The sequence below is a fragment of the Crocodylus porosus genome, unplaced genomic scaffold (genome assembly GCF_001723895.1).
Source record: "Crocodylus porosus isolate Cpor-Errol unplaced genomic scaffold, CroPor_comp1, whole genome shotgun sequence".
Classification (NCBI taxonomy): domain Eukaryota; kingdom Metazoa; phylum Chordata; order Crocodylia; family Crocodylidae; genus Crocodylus; species Crocodylus porosus.
The window spans coordinates 88,730,281-88,746,199 of record NW_017728886.1 but is presented as its reverse complement, the minus strand read 5'-3'; the positions used below and the strand labels follow the sequence as shown (position 1 = coordinate 88,746,199).

At 42.4% G+C, this 15,919-nt stretch overlaps 2 gene segments (V, D, J or C); both read left to right on the top strand.

Annotated features, from left to right (window-relative positions):
* Positions 1 to 5,701: 5,701 nt before the first annotated feature.
* Positions 5,702 to 6,489, top strand: LOC109312717. The segment is given in 2 exon segments: positions 5,702 to 5,931; positions 6,052 to 6,489. Coding segments are annotated over 2 exon segments (432 nt in total).
* A 4,270-nt stretch (positions 6,490 to 10,759) lies between these two features.
* On the top strand, positions 10,760 to 11,437 carry LOC109312725. The segment is given in 2 exon segments: positions 10,760 to 10,997; positions 11,105 to 11,437. Coding segments are annotated over 2 exon segments (357 nt in total).
* Positions 11,438 to 15,919: the final 4,482 nt, after the last annotated feature.

Sequence of the window (15,919 nt, the reverse complement as noted above, 5' to 3'; positions counted from 1 at the left end):
GTTAAGTCTGATACTATATTCAACCAGGTTTATCTCAAACCAGTTTGGGCCATTTTGAAACTGGTTTATGTGCACTGAACTTATGTCCTATTACAGGTTTAAACCTGTTTCTGATCACTTAAACTGGTTTGTAATATCTGTCCCTAGCCAAGCCCTAACGATGGACACATCAGCTTAAAGTTATGCCCGTTATTTTTACTGACGTCATAAAAAATAACATCAACACAAAGGGCATTTCTGTCGTGTTCTTGCATTGTTTCTGAAAGCTACACAAAATTATGTTTAGCTTAAAAGCACACTTGTTACACTAGACACTGCTGATGTTTCCATTATTACCAGGCAAAGAGGAAAAATCGAAGGCCAGTATTATAAAAAATGTCTATTAATTGTGGTACCTCAAAGAGACTCACTGACCCTTGTCATGACCCCTTCACACTTCTGCCAATCTGAACCAGCTGTGGCCAGCTGTGAATATTTTAAGTGACTTGCTCTTGCTGACTTTGGAACTCTGTATCAGAAGAAAGGTTTTGCTCACACTTCCTCTAAAACAGTTTCTCCAACTCCTGCCTCCCTCCTCTTGTTCCTGTCCCCTCAGTTCCCTCATTTCTTCTAGTCATATCCCCCACATCCTCTAACTGCTGTTCCCCATTCATTTGTATATGTTCTGCTTTCCCGCACTCTTGCATTTCTTCCCATACCACTGGAGGCCATGGCTGTATCCCACGCCTTTTAACAACTCCCTCACTCCTATCCTCTGGGTTCTGCCATGCCCCCAACCCAAACCTTCACTCCCTTGCATTCTGAGACTGATTCTCCTTAACACTGGAGGACTGAAATGTGGTTACCTATGTGGTCCCGTCACTGGGAATGGGGGGGCACCAAGAGCACAGGCGAGAGTGGCTCCTTTCTCTCAGCTCTAGTGCCTGGCACTTCTGCTGTCCCTTGCACCAATTAGAGAGAAATTCCAGATCTATCTTGGCAGCTGCTAGTTGCAAAGAACTGGAAATCAAAATGGCAATTTTGCAGCATATTTTTTATACCCGCTGTGGACATAAGAATACAATACGTTTGTTTGGCTTATTCTTCAGCTATATCATGATCTCCAGAACAATGTATGGGCAGTCTTCTGCTTTTAACAATGGGATTCTGATCTGAAAAACCTCTCTCTATCTTTAACCTCTGATACCAGATCATTGGGAGAAACCTGGTGTGAAAGCAGGTAACACACACATCAGTGAACATTAGGTTACCTCAGAAGAATAACTTAAAAGTTCTTGATTCTATTCTATTAGACAATTATAAGTCTTGCCTATGAGGTGTCTAATTCTGAAAGCCTAATTTCATTTACCCACATGACTCTAAAGAACTGGCAGAAAAAGCTGTGTGGTTGCAAATAATTGAAAGAAGGCAGGAGGCAGAGGCATGGCTAATAGAGTAAAGGCAGAAAAACATGTAAGCAAACTAATACAATACAAAGGAAAATAATGGGACAGAAGTGGAAGAGTTCTCATCACAAAGAAATCAAAAATAACACTAAAGAAAAAGGAAAAAAAAGTAATTTTGCAAAGCATCTCATTGAATAATTGGTCCTTTTCAGGACAAAATAGCTTAGGTCTATGCTGTTTCAGCAGAGGGCACCAGAACACAGATTTAGGCCACTGAGGGCCTTGTCATGTTACTTTTAGATTGGACAGAGAGCTCTTAATAATTGATTATCCACACATTAAAACATGAAAACTAGCTTTAAGCACCCTTTAGTTATCTTAAAGTTATTCAACTCTGGGGTAGGTGTATCTGTGATCTGTGTTACCTGGCTCACGTCATAGTAACATGTGGCCACTATGCAGAGATAAGGTAACCACATTTCAGTCCTCCAGAATCCCAGTGTCCCTTCCTCCTGCCTTCCTGTGGACAAACTTTCCACCCCCTGAACACTATTGCCTAGGGGGTGTTAGCACCAAGCTAACTTCCACTCCCACCCCCAGTGATGTGACCGTCTCACCTCCAGGGATGCAACACTATGCAACCAGTGCAACCAGTCTGCAGAGTACACGGTGCTAGTAGGTTGCCAGCTAGCAACAACTTTTTTACCTCCAACCTAAATACTTTTGCCAAAGAAAGGATGTTTCAACGGATGTCTCCCCTGAACCCCATCTAGTTGCAACTCACAATTGTGGCTCCTGGTCACAACCCTGTACACCATCTTTCTAGTGTCAAATCATACTTGAGCAGGTCAGGGATAGTCAGAGATGGGTTTTAGCCTTAATGCATGTATGACTGCTCTAAATTTGATCTCAGACCAATCAATATTGCACACCACTTAGTATAGCCTAAGGTTAATATGTAACAAGGTACTGAGATCCTTCCATTCCTGTTAATACGTAACAAGGTACTGAGATCCTTCCATTCCTGCCTTTAAAGTATACTTGCCAGATGAGAAACTTGCTAGAAGCTGGTTCTGGTGAGAAGTCACTACTCTGGGTGTCAGTTCTCACATCTACAGCACAGGGAGAATGTTGATAACCTAGAGGAAGTTCAGAGATGAAGGAGCATTGGAAAGCATACCATCCACTGACAGATAGAAAGAACTCAATCAAAGACAGACTAAACAGGGATTTGAGCACAGTCTGAAAGAACATACAGATGACAAAAACTTTAGGAAGACCCTTTAGAGAGACCCTAAAGAGACCCCTTAATGTAGTATGCAGAAGTATACCAACTTCTAATTGCTAGAAGTTGAAATTAAATAACTTTAGACCTGATATAAAGTATAAGATTTTCACAGTAAGGCTCATGAATCACTGGAAAAACATGCCATATCTGGCAGTGCATTCTCCAGAGCTGGCCATTTCCCAATGAATCCAAAGGGTTTCCTTCATTTCCCTCAGGAATTAATTTAGGAAATAATTTAGGAAAACCCTATGGTCTGTGTCATGCAGAAGGTCAGACAACTTGTACGTAATGGTCCCTTCTGGCATTATAATAATGGAATTGGTGAAGTGTCCCTCCCGGCCTTCTGAACTCTTCCTGAAAGGAAGAGTTGCCTTGCAATAGCTTTTGTAAGGCCAGGAAAGTTACCATTGGGTATACGTAGCATGAGTCACTTGTTTCCTTTCCTTGAATGCATTGCTTCTTCCATCTTAGATCAAGAGTCCTCTTCCTCTGGTTCTCAGAAGCAGGTGTGCCATACCATAGTCATCATGTTTTTACTGCTCTTTCTTCTTCTTTCAGTTATTTATTCTTGTAAGTTGGCCCCTGACAAGGGGGAACATTACTAAACAATAATTTGAGATTCTCCAACTTCATTCAGTTTTATACTCATTGTACCTTTTTCTCTTCTTTTTCTAGATGGAGATGCTCAAGTACAATCTCAACCATCCATCATGAAGGTAGTAAGTAGAACAGTACAAATTGAATGCCACACTCTTGTCACAGACTTTAGCAATGTTTATATACACTGGTATAGACAGAAGCCTGATATAACGCTTCAGAGAGAATTCTCTACTTTTTGTCATCAAGATAACCTGCTTTTGACAAAGTGTCTGAGAAAGAAATATGGAGGCAAGAAAGGATCTCACTGAGTCTAGATCTTTTCTGACAGCCTGTAAAATAACCAGGGATGACACAGCTATGTATTATTATGCTCATTGGCATGGCATAGTGTTAACAAAGCACTGAGCAGCTGCCTTCTGTGTATTCTGAACCACAGCCTGTCAAATATTCAACACTATATTAATGTCTCAGAATGAGCCCTCAGCTTGGAACCAGGTGCACAAGCTCCTTCCCAACAAAGAAGGTCTCTGCTGGGACTTTTACTTGGTCACTAGTTTGTTCATGTTACTGGTTGGCTACTAGTTCTGCATTAGATGGCTTTCTGGTTCCTTAGTCAGTTGAACGTTAAGAATGTCCACTTTTGTTCTTCTTTATATCTCCCATTATTTTCTCTACAAATGTCATCATACAAATCCTGAAACAAATTTAACTGTCCATCATCAAGGCAGTAAGAATTTTTGAGTTTGATGTGTAAGTAGGATTGGTGTTTTCAAGGGAGGTTCTGGGAGTACAAAAGATGTAGGGTAGACACATCTCCAATCTGCGAATCCCAGCAGCAAAACGTCTTTCTATTACTCCACAGAACATTAAAAAGCATTTCAGATGCAAAAGGGTTATGGGACATTGGAAATCTGTAGATGAGTTCTGGCCACTGCATTAAAATAATTGTGCTTACATCAAAATCCACACAAATGATAATATTCCATTGGTTCCCCACCTCGGGGCATGACTTGAATCAGGGTCGCAGGGGCTCCTCAGTAGGGTCGTGAAGGGTCCACACACACATTCATGCCTGCAGCTTGGGAGCAGAGGTTAGGTGGGCAGGGCAGGGCCACCATGCACAAAGGGGGCAATGGTGACTCCCCTGCCCCCAGGCTACTGCCGTTACCGCACTCCACTCCCAGCAGCTCCCATGACACTGGGTGGGGAGGTCCTGTTGGTGGCCAATTTAGGGTTGCAACAAAAAAAGGTTGGGATCCATTGTAATATATGGTACACTGTGATTTGTCCACAGATGGATATTGTGATCTAGTGACAAGATTCTTCCTGATCCCTCAGAGACAATATGGCATTCAAGTAGCTAGTGAATGCACAGCCTGTTTTTTGAAAGGCAGAATAAGATCAGTGTGTGCACTGCCCTCAGTACTGCCCTCTTCTGAAATCAGCATTTCAGAAGAGGGCAGTAGTAGTACAGAATGCATCTGCCAACAGGAAGCAGAGTACTTCTGCGCCTGAGACAAGACGGCAGACTCATATCTCTAGTCAGAAACTGAGATCCTGCTTACGTTGCCAGTTGCTCAATGAGAGTGCTTTTGGGGTAGGAAAGTGCTAACAATCAAAAGACATATTCTCCTCATTTCTCTACACCTACAACCAAAACTAAGAGATTCCCTAGTAGAAAAAATATTAGTTTGCAGTCTACCCCCCAGTAGTAGGCACCTATATAAATTTCGCTGCATTTGCTTTTCCCCTAGTTCAAGTGTCTGTGGGTAAAATTTGAGAGGTCTCAAATTGGATTTAGAAAAATATTTTTGTAATCTGTTACATTTCCCCTCTATTTAGCACTAGTGAGGCCACATCTGGAATACTGTGTTCAGTTTTGGGCCCCGCCACTACAGAAAGATGTGGACAAATTGGAGAGAGTTCAACAGAGGGCAACAAAAAATGGTGAGGGTGCTGGGGCACATGACTTATGAGGAAAGACTAAGGGAGCTGGACTTATTTAGTCTAGAGAAGAGAAGACTGATATAAAAGCACCTTCAACTACCTGAAGTGGGGTTCGAAAGAGGATACAACTAAACTGTTCTCAGTGGTGGCAGATGACAGAACAAGGAGCAATGATCTCAAGTTGCAGCAAGGGATGTTTAGGTTACATATTAGGAAGAATTTTTTCATTGGAAGAGGTTACCTAGAGAGGTGGTGGAAGCTCCATCCTTGGAGGTATTCAAAACATAGATAAAGCTTTGGCTGGGATGATCTAGTTGGGGATGATCCTGCTTTGAGCAGGGGGTTGGACTAGATAACCTCCTGAGGTCCCTTCCAACCATAACTTTCTATGATTGCATGTTTTCTCAAAAACATTTTAAATTGCAATTTTTTCCCAGTTCGCTCAGTGGATTAGATTTCCACACACCCACAGCCTTCAAGTTCTAACCACTTAACTCTACAATCTAACTCTTCCAAAAATATAGCCTCACACATCTACTGTCAGAAGAACTGCCATTGGATGCTGTTTATATGAGTCACTTCCTCTCTACTACTTTACCACCCTTTCCATTTGACACTTGGTTTCACATTCCTGTTTCTCCCTTACAGATTCAGTTCCATTACTCAAGATGTTACTGCTACAGGTTCTTTTAGTGACTTCAGTTTGGTCTTGTAAGTCATTTTTCCTTTCTGTGTTTTTTTTAACTGGAGCTCATTATTGAGCAGAGAAGGCAAATTTCCAAGTCATTCAGCTTTAGTTTTATGATGCCATTTCTTCTCTTTCTTTTCTAGATGGATCTATAGGAGTAACTCTCACCCAAAGTCCATCATCTACCACCAGAACTGTAGGCACTACTGCACGTATGAAGTGCGTTTTTACTAACTTTACAGGAGCTTTTGCTTCAGCTGCAATTCACTGGTATCAACAGAGCCCTGGTGAAGCTCCAAAGAGAGTTTTGTACTTCATATCAGGAGACGCTGCTGTTGATGACCAATCTCAGAAAAGCAGGTTTACAGTTGAGAAAGATTCTTCAAAGCACACCTGTACTTTCAATATAAATAGTGCAACAAAAACTGATACCGGTGTCTACTACTGTGCTTACTGGGATAGCCACAGTGTTAGAAAACCACGAATAACCTGTACAAATACTCACTTTGCATTTTCAACCACAGCCCTTTAACTGCATGATACCAGACACTTTTCCTCTCAGCCAGGAACCTGCTACAGAAACTCCTCTTGACACCTGACATAAAAGATAACTTAACTTCTGCTTTGCTGCATATATTACTAATAAATTCTAAGGCCCCAAAACAGTAAATGCAGCAGATCTTACATACTTATTTGAATCCATGAATACTGCCCAGTAGGAGTTTATATTTGATTACTGCAACTAGCATTATAAAAACCCAAGTGTGATAGACTGAAATATTCTAGTTTGGGCAAATATTCACTCCTGAAGGCTTTGCAAGCCAGAACAGGGTTCAGAAGATAATGTCATGTTGATATAACTTTCACACTTACCATTTCTTAGTCACATCAAGGAAACATGTCTGTGTCCTCTAAAACAATCCAATCTCCATATTTTCTTTCCAATGAGCAATATTCTAGAGTATTCCTGTAGTCTTCTAACAGCAGTGGTAGCAATACAACAGCATTAAAGCAAAGTTGGGGACCCAGATTCTGGCACACATGGGAACATGGATGTCACAACACCTATTTTGCCAGTAATTCTGTAAGACAGACAAGTAATATTCAGGGGATTCAGAAGAAAAAGTATACATTCAAATTAGAAAAACTCACATGAAAAAATAGCCAAAAGCATTGTAATTCTAAGAAGCCTTTAACAAGAACAATTTTTATGAACGAATTTGTTCAGGAAAGGAATGAAGAAGCACATAGTTGGCCTATTGAGTATATATGTGTGTGATAACTTAGATGATTATATTTAAAGTGTAAAGTGTATCTATTGTAAAATATAAATAAGGACAAGGTAACACAGAAGGACAAAATCCTAACAGAAGTGATGCACAAGCTTAATGCTATCCCTGTTGATTTTTATTGAGGTAACTGAAAATCCAACACTGTTACTCAAGGATGTAAAAGTGAACAACTATATAATTGTCTGCAAGGTTGAGGGCATTTATATTATTGTTACAATACGGCATACAACATTTTACGTAATAATTACGTACAGAAATTACTCCATAAGGATGTTCAGGTTGTAGCACTAAGTTGTAATTGCCCTGCTGTACGTGGATACAATCTGATATTGTTCTTAATTATTTGATCACAGACTACTTTCCACAGAACCTCTATCTCATGCAGTGAATGGTTGTTTATTGACTATTTCTTTATACACCCCAAATTCAACGCCTTGCTTGAGCCTTTACTGAACTCTCATAATCCAAACCCAACATTGAATACAATAGGCATTTCTGTTGTTCTCTTTCTATAGCATCTGAATGCTTCACAAGCAGTAGTAAATTTATCTTAAAGCACCCCTGTGAAATCAGCCACAAATTTTATCCTCACTGGGCACGTCCACACGTCACTGTGCTTTAACACTTCCTTTTGGAAGTACTAAAGCATGGCACTATGTCGCCATGGGGTGCTATGTTGCCATAGGGTGATGCGTAGATGCACCCATTATTACCATAAAAAAACTGAGGCCAAGGAGCAAAATGAAGGACCACATTGTCAAGAATGTCCATGAGTTGTAGCACTTCCAGGACACATATCAACCTTCCTTGTGAGCACTCAGCTCTTCTGTAATCTGAACCAGGAGATAACCCCAGTAAAGAGGAATCTCCAATTGGTGGCTGGCTATAAATATTTTAAGTGACTTGCCCAGCTAACAGAGGAACTCTGTGACAGAGGGAAGGATCTGCCCATACTCCCCATGACATGACTTCCCCAACTCCTGCCTTCCTGCCGTTCAGCTTCTATTTCCTGGTCCTTTGTCTCCCTCTCCATATCCTCTAGATCCTTCAGTTCCTTTTAGATCACCCCAACCTACCATTTCCTGCCACACCATTCCCTGTCTACAACTGCTTCCCCTAAATTCCAGCGACTGTCCCCCTTCCCATTCTCCCGCCTCTTTCCTTCTGCCTCCTGTAGTACCCCCAGCCGAATGACTCACTGTTTTGCATTCTAAGTCTGTCTCTTTCTTGCTTCTTGGACCCCAGGGCCTGAAATGAGGCCACTGAGAGCACAGAAGACAGAATGGTTCTCTTCTGTTAAATCTGGTGCCTGGTGCTTCTGCAGTCCAGCGTTTACAAAGTCCTGCTCTACCATCACAACTGTGGATACTGGATACTAGAGCACTATAGACTAGAATACCAACTTGACAGCACACTTTTATATGACTGTTAGAGGAAAGATGGGGAACCTAACCATCCCAGCAACCACTGCAGCAGGAGAAACGGGTAGTTGCGTCTGGGCAGGACTCCTGTGTTAACCCTTTAACTGCATGTGGCCCATGGGCTGCCAGTTGGACAGCCCTAAACTAGAATATTGAGGATCCTCAGAGTGTCTTACCTATGAGAAGTCTTCAGCGCTTAATTCCATTTATCCACATGGTAATAAAGAACTGGCAGAAGATTTGCGTGGCTACAAATACCTGTAAGAAGGCAGAGTATAGAGACCTGGCTGATTGACTAAAGGCAGAAAAACACATAAGCAAACTAATGACACTGCACTACAGGAAAAAACATGGTAGAGAAAAGGTATTCTCATCACAAAGATATAAAAAATACCACTGAAGAGGAAGGAAAAGAGTAATTTTGCAAAATATCTTGTTGCATAATTGGCCCTTCTGAGGAATAGGATGAAAAAGGATATTTACGAGTTGAGTCTACACTCTTTCAGCAGAGGGCACCACAACACAGAATAGTTAGCCCACTGACATCACTCGATTCATAGAATAATACAGAAGTAGACTTGGAAGGGACTTCAGGAGGTCATGTAACCCAGCCCCCTTCTCAAGGCAGCATTGTCCCTATCCAAACCCTCCTAGGCAAGGGTTCTCTAATATATTCTCAAAAGCTTCCAAGGGTGGAGATTCCACCACCTTTGTAGGCAACCTATTTTGCTGCTTTACCATTCTTATAGTGAAGAATTTCTTCCCAATATCCAATCTAAAATTCCTTTGCTGTAAGTTGAGGTCATTGCTCTTCATCTTTTCCCCTGTGAACACAAAGAATAAATAGGCTATCACTGTCCTCTTATGAAGATTAGTATTATGCCAAACACATTCAAGCTTTCATCTGAGTTCTACACACCAAGCCAGTTTAGCAAAGTATTTGTCAATGGCTCTTGGGTCCTTGGGGTGAATACAAGGAAGCAGAAGCCTGCCTCTCCCACCACATGCAGGATGTACAATGGCTAATTAGGATGTTCCTGAAAAACAAACAAACAAAAATTCATTATTTTAAGCCATCCAGTATTCCTTTACCAGCTTCTACCCTAGCCTCTCAACTCCCCTGCAGAAGCAACTCTGGTATGTCCTCCTCTCTGAATATATTTCAAGCACACCAGAGACACTTCAGAGTCATTGAATGGGATGTTTCTAAAGTGGCTTCAGTGATGAATCGCCAGCTTTGGCATGCATGAGAGGGAGTAGAAGGGGCCATGTCCCTCTTCCGTCTCTTGAGCAAATCTTAACAATTCTTGGAATAGCAGGACATTGGCCACTGTTGTCCTCTTTTTTTACCTGTGGCAGATTAGGGCACTATGCTTTATGGTTGTGTGGCATGGCTGACTGTGTAATTTTGATCATAGGTTAGATGACAGATTTATATAGCACGATTTGGATAGGGGTGATCCTGCCTCAAGCAGGTGGTTGGACTACATGATCTCTAGAGGTCCCTTCCAGCCCTTCTTCTCTATGATTCTATGATTCTGCTGCAAGTGTGTAGAGTGGAGCGGGGAATTCCTCAGCTTCCAACTATTACTCTTTACAGAACACTTCAGGCATAGCTACTCCTAAATTATCTACGACTAATGATTATCCAATCTCTTCTTGAAAACCTCTAGTGATAGAGATTCTACAAATTCTCTAGATCTAGGCAATCTAAAACTTACCAGGTATGGCGTGGCATTCTCTAGTGCCGGCCATTTTCCAATCAAGAATGAATGTTTCTTTCCCCAAAAGTTTTGCTTTATTTCCATCAAAAATTAATTCACGGAAATCTTATGGTCATGTAGGAAGTGAGATTAGATGACAAACAACTGTCCCTTGTGGTATTCTAATCATATTTATTTTTATAAAAAATAAAGTAAATCTCTATATATAGTTATTTGGTTGTACAGTTTGACAGTGACCAAACAGTTCCCAAACATTTCACTGAGTTACATTTACATTCACATTACCACTTGCCACATCCCTTTTTTCCTCCTTCCCCCACATAATTCCCAAATCCACACCTGGACCCTAACCTACAGCCAAACCGTCCCCTTTCCCTTCAAAACATAATAATTAAATCAATGAAAAGTCCCACCTTCTAAATTCTTACACAGAGCAAGAATACATCTAAATTGCCTTTCAATAGCTCATACAAGGCCAGGAGAGCTACCATTGGCTACTTAGCACATGAGTCACTCACTTCCTCTCTCCAAGTGCACCATTCTGTTTCAGATTAGGAATCCTCTTCTTCTGGGTCTCAGAGCCAGGAGCACCATAATTTAGCTATCATGTTTCCACTGCAGGTTATTTTTCTTGCTTCGCTAATTTGCTCTTGTAAGTTGGACCTTTACAGGAGAAACACCAACGGACAGTAATTTGAGATCCTTCAACTTAATTCAGTTTCATACTCATGACATCTTTGTCTCTTCCTCTTTTTGTAGATGGAGATGCTCTGGAGCTGACACAATCGGAACCCTCCAAAACCAGGGGAAAGACTAGAACTGCTCTTATTAAATGCCAGGTTACTGGGACTACCGCTGTTATGCACTGGTATCGACACAAGCCTGGGGAAGGTCCAGAGCGGATTCTGTACTGGTCAGCAGGAAAAGTTGTCTATGACAAGGAGTCTGATAAAAAGTTTTCAGCAAGACAGGAGTCTAATAAGAACGTTTATTCTCTGACAATAGATGACATAAGTTCAGATGATGCAGCTATGTATTATTGTGCCTCTTGGGACGATGCACATTGTTAGCAAAGCATTGAGCAGCTGTACAAAAACCTTCTTTGTATTCTAAACCATGGGCTGTCAAATATTTGAAACCATGCCTGCATCCCTTATTAAGCTCTTCAGCTTGGAATCAGCTCCACATATTCCTCCCTAGCTTGTCCCATCAGACAAGAAAAGACAACATCCCATATAGCTCCTTTGGCAGACAATTACTAAATAAACAATGGGATCCCACCTGCCTAGACCATAAAAGGAGACTAATAGTTCAATTGGGCAGCAATGTTCAGTTACTCTGTCTGGGGAACTGAAGCTTGCTACGTGTGCACACTTACCAGTTTATCAACAGACAAGAACCTCTAGGGCTGATAATAGTGGATGTGTGCTCAGAAAAGCAGTCACAGGAAGAAAACTAAAGAAAGTTCTTCCATTTTGCTCAAGTAGAAAAATTCTCTGCAGTGAGTAGTTCTGACTAGAACACAATAAAAGATCACATTGACATTTCTAATACAAAAGTGTTGTGGGATCCTGTCAATCTACAGATGAATTCTGGACATGGCATTATAATCATTCTTACAAAGAGCAATATGTACTTATACCAAACCTTACCTAAGTGATAACAATATATTATATGATGATATGATGTGTTTGATGGATGGAAACTGCAATCTGGTGACAATGTTTTACCTGACCCAATTGAAGCAATATGTTGTGCAATGAGTTAGCAAATAGATGGCATTTATAGAAAGGCAAAATAAGATCAGTGCACGGCGTATCATTAGGGGGCTATACTAGCACAGGGTACACTAGACACTTGGCAGCAGACCTGTTCTAGATCTGAGACAGGGCAGTGGAATCAGATCTGTCATCTATACAGTTTAACCTTGCCGCAAATGTACCCTACATGCTTGCAGCCAGAACCACCATTGGATGCTGCTTAAAGGAGTCACTTCCTTCCTCTTTCTGTCTAAGGCTTTGTTTCACATTCCTGTTTCTCCCTTATAGATTCTACCCAATTACTCAAGATGTTACTGCTGCAGGCTCTTTTAGTGACTACAGTTTGGTCTTGTAAGTCATTTTTTCCATTCTGCCCTTTTCAACTGGTGCTCATTACTGAGCAAAGAAGTTCTCGTTCCATCTAGAATGAAATCAGTGCTAGACTCCTGCAGCAGGGACTGCGGTGGTAATAGTGATTGAGGGAATATTAGCCTGATGACCCAGTTTGGCTGGATGGAGCACTAGCCTGGGACTCAAAAACCTGTTCTCTGTTCCCAGTTTTGCCCCTGTGGAAGTGGGGGTCACTTGCTTCTCTTTGTGCAATGCTTTCCTTTTTGCAGTGCCAGCAATCTATTCTCCCCACTGTAAAAGGGGGATAAGGATCCTTTTCGTTTATTAAGGGCTTTGGAAACCTCTGCTTGGAAAGCACTAAGTACCCCTGTTGTTACACAGGCTATGTATCACAGTGCCTCAGTCATTCTCTTTCAGTTTTGTGGTGTAATCTCTGTTCTCTTGTTTCTAGATGAACATGCAGAAGTTACTGTCACCCAAAGTCCAGAGTTCAGAGGAGAAGGCAGGAGTGCATGTATGAACTGTGATACTACTGGCAACTCTCGAGGTATTGACAATACTATACACTGGTATCATTAGAGCCCTACTGGAACTCCAAAGCTCTGTACTTCACATTGGGAGAAACTTCTGTGGAGGCCCTATCTCTGCAAAACAGGTCTGCCCTTAGGGAAAGATTCTCAAAAGTCCTGATATATTTTCCAAACAGTGCAAAGAAAATGGATGCCAGCATTACTGCTGTGCATACTGGGACATGCATAGTAACAGAGTGAGAAAATCATAGGCAATTTGCACACACACACAAAAAATCACATTGCAATAAGTGCTTGAAACCACAATCACGTCTCTAATCCTTCCTCTCAGATGGGAAACTGCTACAGAAACTCTGTATTGTTTTTTGCCACCTGAGAAGAACAATATTTTAAAACTGATGTTCTGACATACGATTTTCTAATAATATCTAAAGCCATGATAGCATAAACACTGACTTCAGTATGTGAATGGTCAACCCCCTGAGATCAGTTGTGCACTCCTGGAAGTGCCAGCTGTGAAACTGGAAGTGCACTTCTGGTTTTGCCAGTTTTGCTGCTGGCTCAGCAATCAGCCACTGGGGGGATCTCAGGGGCTACCCCCACCCCATCAGCAATCTGGTGCCCCCCCAGACTTGGGAGGCACCAGTCACCCATGGCAACCAGGGTGACCAAGGGAATAGAAAGGCTTCCATACAAGGAGAGATTAAATAGGCGAGAGACATTTTTTAGAGAAAATATAACTGAGAGGGAAGTAGATATAACAGAAGTTTACAAACTAATGAATGGTGAGAAGAATCATAGAATTGAAGGACTGGAAGGGACCTGTAAGATCATCAAGCCCTGTCCCCTGCCATGGGCAGGAGGTAATTGGGCTCAAATGAGCTCAATGAAGTGGTTGTCCAGCCTCCTCTTGAACACCGCCTGGGATGGCGACTGCACCACCTCTGTTGGAAGTGTGTTCAAGTTTCAAGTTACCTTTACAGAAAAGAAGTTTTTCTTATGTTCAGCCTAAATTTTTCCTTGACTAGCTTGTGCCCATTGGACCTCATCCTCCCCAGGGGTGCTTTTCTGAAAAGTTGCTCTCCTAGATCCTGGTGTTCTCCCCTGACATATTTGTAGGTGGCTATCAAGTCACCCCTCAGCCTTCTTTTACTCAGACTGAACAAACCCAGGTCCTGAAGTCTCTCCTCATTGGGCCTATCCCTCAGGCCTTTGATTATGTGGGTGCCCCTTCTTTGCACCCTTTCAAGGTTGTCTACATCCTTTTTGAAGTGCAGTGCCCAGAACTGGACACAGTACTCCAGCTGTGCCCTCACCAATGCTGAATAGAGGGGAAGGAGCACCTCTCTGGATCTGTTAGCAACACATCGGCTAATGCACACCAGAGTTCTGTTTGTCCTGCTGGAAGCTTAATTGCACTCTTGGCTCATGTTCATCTTGTGGTCAATTGTCACCCCCAGGTCCCATTCAGATGCAGTGCCAGCCAATGCACCATCATCATTATATAGACATAATGAGAGTTCTTCCTACCCAGATGAAGGACCTGGCGCTTGTTCCTGTTGATCCTCATCTGATTGTGTTCAGTGCAGAGGACCAGTCTGTCAAGGTTGTCCTGGATCCTTGTTCTGTCTTCAGATGTGCCTGCTTGTCCCCACAGCTTGGTGTCAACCGCAAACTTAATCACTGCACTTTTCACTCCCTCATCCAGGTCACTGATAAAGATGTTAAAGAGCACGGGCCCAAGCACTGATCCCTGGGAGACGCCCTGGAGATGGCCCTCCAGAATGAGGCCACCCCATCAACTACCACTCACTGGGATCGGCTGCTGAGCCAGTTGCCAACCTACCTCACTGTAGCCTGATCTAGGCCTGTAATCTCCAACTTAACTGAGAGGATTTCATGGGAAACAGTATCAAAGGCCTTGCTGAAATCTAGGTAGAAGACATCCACCTCCTGTCTCATGGCTAGCTGGTTAGTTACTTGGTCATAAAAGGACATCAGGTTTGTTAGGCATGACCTCCCCTTGACAAAGTCATGCTGGTTGTTTCTCAGTACTCCACCAGTTGTGAGCTTGTGGTTGATGCCCTCCTTAACAATTTTTTCAAATATTTTTCCTAAGACCAAAATCAGACTGACTGGTCTATAGTTAGCAGGCTTATCCCTCTTTCCTTTCTTAAAGATGGGCACTCTGTTAACCTTCTTCCAGTCATTCGAGACTACTCCTGAATTCCATGACTCTTCGACCAGCCTCTCCAGAGGCACTGCTATGAGCTTGGCCAGTTCTTTCAGCACTCTTGGATGCAGGTTTTCTGGCCCAGCCAACTTGAAAACACCCAAATGATCTAAGAGTATCTTCACCTGTTTGGGCCTGATTTTCTGTAGAATGCTGTAGAATCACTGTATTCTCTGCACCTCTGGATAGGTGACAAGTTCTTGCTTGGTTTCAGGAATACTGATGCAAAGTAAGAATTAAAGGGCTCTGCCTTTTCACATGGGTTAACTGTGGGCTTCTCCTCCATATTCAGTAGGGGGACCACAGTAGAGCTTGATTTTTTTCTTGCTCCCTATGTACCTATAGAAGGATTTCTTGTCTTTAATTTCAGTTGCCAGCTTGACTTCCATGCATGCCTTGGCTTTCATAGAATGATATGAGTCAGAAGGAACCTAGACAGATCATCTAGTCTGACCCCCTGCCATGGACAGGAAGGAACACTGGGGGTGGCAGAGGTCATAAGACCCCAACCAGGTGCCTATCCAGTCTCCTCTTGAAGATTTCCAGGGAAGGTGAGAGCACCACCTCTATGGGAAGCCTATTCTAGGCTCTGGCCACCCTTACAGTGAAGTAGTTCTTCCTAATATCCAACCTAAACCTATCCTCCCTCAGCTTGTGGCCATTGTTCCTGGTGACTCCAAGGGGGGCCCTGGTGAACAGA